Source organism: Cyprinodon variegatus, unplaced genomic scaffold (assembly GCF_000732505.1).
Source record: "Cyprinodon variegatus isolate N-32 unplaced genomic scaffold, C_variegatus-1.0 Scaffold1507, whole genome shotgun sequence".
Classification (NCBI taxonomy): domain Eukaryota; kingdom Metazoa; phylum Chordata; class Actinopteri; order Cyprinodontiformes; family Cyprinodontidae; genus Cyprinodon; species Cyprinodon variegatus.
In genome coordinates this window covers 84467-86566 of record NW_015151960.1, presented here as the reverse complement: position 1 = coordinate 86566, position 2100 = coordinate 84467, and the positions used below count along the sequence as shown (strand labels likewise).

The 2100-nt window shown below is 38.2% G+C and overlaps 1 protein-coding gene across 1 annotated transcript in view; it reads right to left on the bottom strand.

Moving 5' to 3' along the window:
• Positions 1-2100, bottom strand: part of LOC107103701 (stonustoxin subunit beta-like) — a 34333-nt gene that overhangs the window by 4285 nt on the left and 27948 nt on the right. The window contains exon 4 of the mRNA XM_015403500.1: positions 295-453. Within this exon, the coding sequence (XP_015258986.1) occupies positions 295-453 (159 nt within the window). The remainder of the gene's footprint in view (positions 1-294; positions 454-2100) is intronic.

Sequence of the window (2100 nt, the reverse complement as noted above, 5' to 3'; positions counted from 1 at the left end):
ATTGGACGAGCAGTATGGAGGAATATTGACACGTTTTTTGTGGACTTTTATTGACCTTTCTGTCTCAGACCTCCATTATTTGAATGTCAGCAGACAGCAAGAAGCCTCCCAGATCTCCAGATGCATTTGAGATATCAAAAAAGTACTCCAGAGTGTTGTTCAGCATGAGGGTGAGTAGAAAATGAAGGCTAATCATGTTTTGGGTGTACTATTCCTTTAAACCATTTGAATCTATGAAACAGAGAATACTGTTCCTCAGTAGAACCCAGAATATCCAGTTTGATGAATCCTCACCTGAATATTTCCAGTGTCCAGTCTGAAGCAGACAGAAACTCCCCTGAATCATGGAGATTGTTATTCTGCAGGTCAACCTCTCTCAACCAGCAAGACTTGGACATTAGAAGTGATGACAGAACTTCACAAGTTCTCCCTGAGAGGTTACAGGATCTAAGTCTAATAGACAAAATGAAAAAAAGTCAAAGAATAACAAAAAGATTTTATTTGAACAGAAAATGTTTGTCTTAATACCATGAAAAGTCAGGATGATCAAAGTTTGCTCTGATAAAAACAAGCACACTATATTGGGTCAGTATTGCTGTTTAACTATTCTGACCCCTGCAGGACCCTCGTGGTTGGAAATTTACCTTTCATATCCAGTGCTGGTTACTGATATAGGGCCCCTGAGGACCTAGTAAGCCCCTTAGTTTTTAAACACTGACTTCCAACTAACTAGTCTGCCTTCTCCTCAGGTACGTTGCTGCCTTAACTTGGAGATTATTGTGTGTCACATTCCAACACTTCCGCATCCATCCTCTACTCATGCTCACCATTCACGACTGATATCAGTGACTTTCACACTAAAGCGGGAAACTTGGATTCTAACCTTAGTTTGTGTTGAAGACATTTCTATTTCAGAATACTTAGACTTGGTTGGTCTCTTTTATTTTGGCCTCTGAGCTGCGTCAAAGCCAGACATTATATGCAAGATAAACCAGGGAATGCTTTACTACTTTCTATGAAGTCTAAAGTTTAGATTAATATCACCTGAAAAAAAATTGAAAAGGCCCAGATGATGATAGGGGCTTATTTTTGGAAGGGCTTAGCCCAAGTAAGATGTTTTAGTTTATGCAAATTGCATCCTCAGAAATGTTTAAAGGTCCTGAAAAGACAGCTTTTACATGCAAAACTCCCCCCCTTTTAAATTTACTTTGGTTATAATAAAAAATCTGTTAGTTTTACTGTGTATCATACCTTTGAAACTATGTTGTAGAATAATATTTCAAGACACTTATGTAAACAAAGCTCTCTCACTGTAATTGCCTGTGCTATGTTCTTATTTCTTTATGGGCCAACAGACCAAGATAGGCTGTGATTTTGGAAGATAGCCACAAATATGTATTTTGGAAACAAAATGACAGTATTCAAACCTAAGCAATACAGTACCAGTAAAAAAGTTGGCTTTAGGTGTAACAATACTATAACAAAGAATGGTCTTATATCCCTCTTTTGATCAAATGGAAGAAATATGTGAGATGAGATAACACATTAGAAGTAACCCTGAACCTGTCTATGCTGGAAGTTATGTGGGGGGATGGGAGTGAGATGACAGAGAGCGGTTGCCTCCTAACTCTAGACAAGGGTGAAATATAGATACATGCTCTTCAAGGTGTTTAAGACTCCCTAGTGAGATGAACGACAGAGACAGCTGTTTTGAAATGTTTTCATCTGACTAGTGAAAAATGTATGTCTCTGATGAAGTCAAAGTTGTTTCTCTTGGGAAGACCCAACGTTCGTGTGTGAGAAATGTCTTTATATGCAGGGGTGGGAAACCACCCCCCCCAGAGCCACACTAACAGTTCAACTGTGAGTGTTGTTCTTCTCTGCAGAGTAAATTAAAACTATTTCTTGCGCTCATTTTACTTCACAAATGCCAAAACAAAAACGGTTAATTTTCAGTGGGAATCATAAAGACTCTTTCAAGGATGATATGTTATCATATCAATTACAAATTAAAAACAGTATGTACACTAGGGGTGTAAATAATAATGGTTTTGTATCGATGCATCGATCCAACAGCCGATGATCCGATGCATCGATACA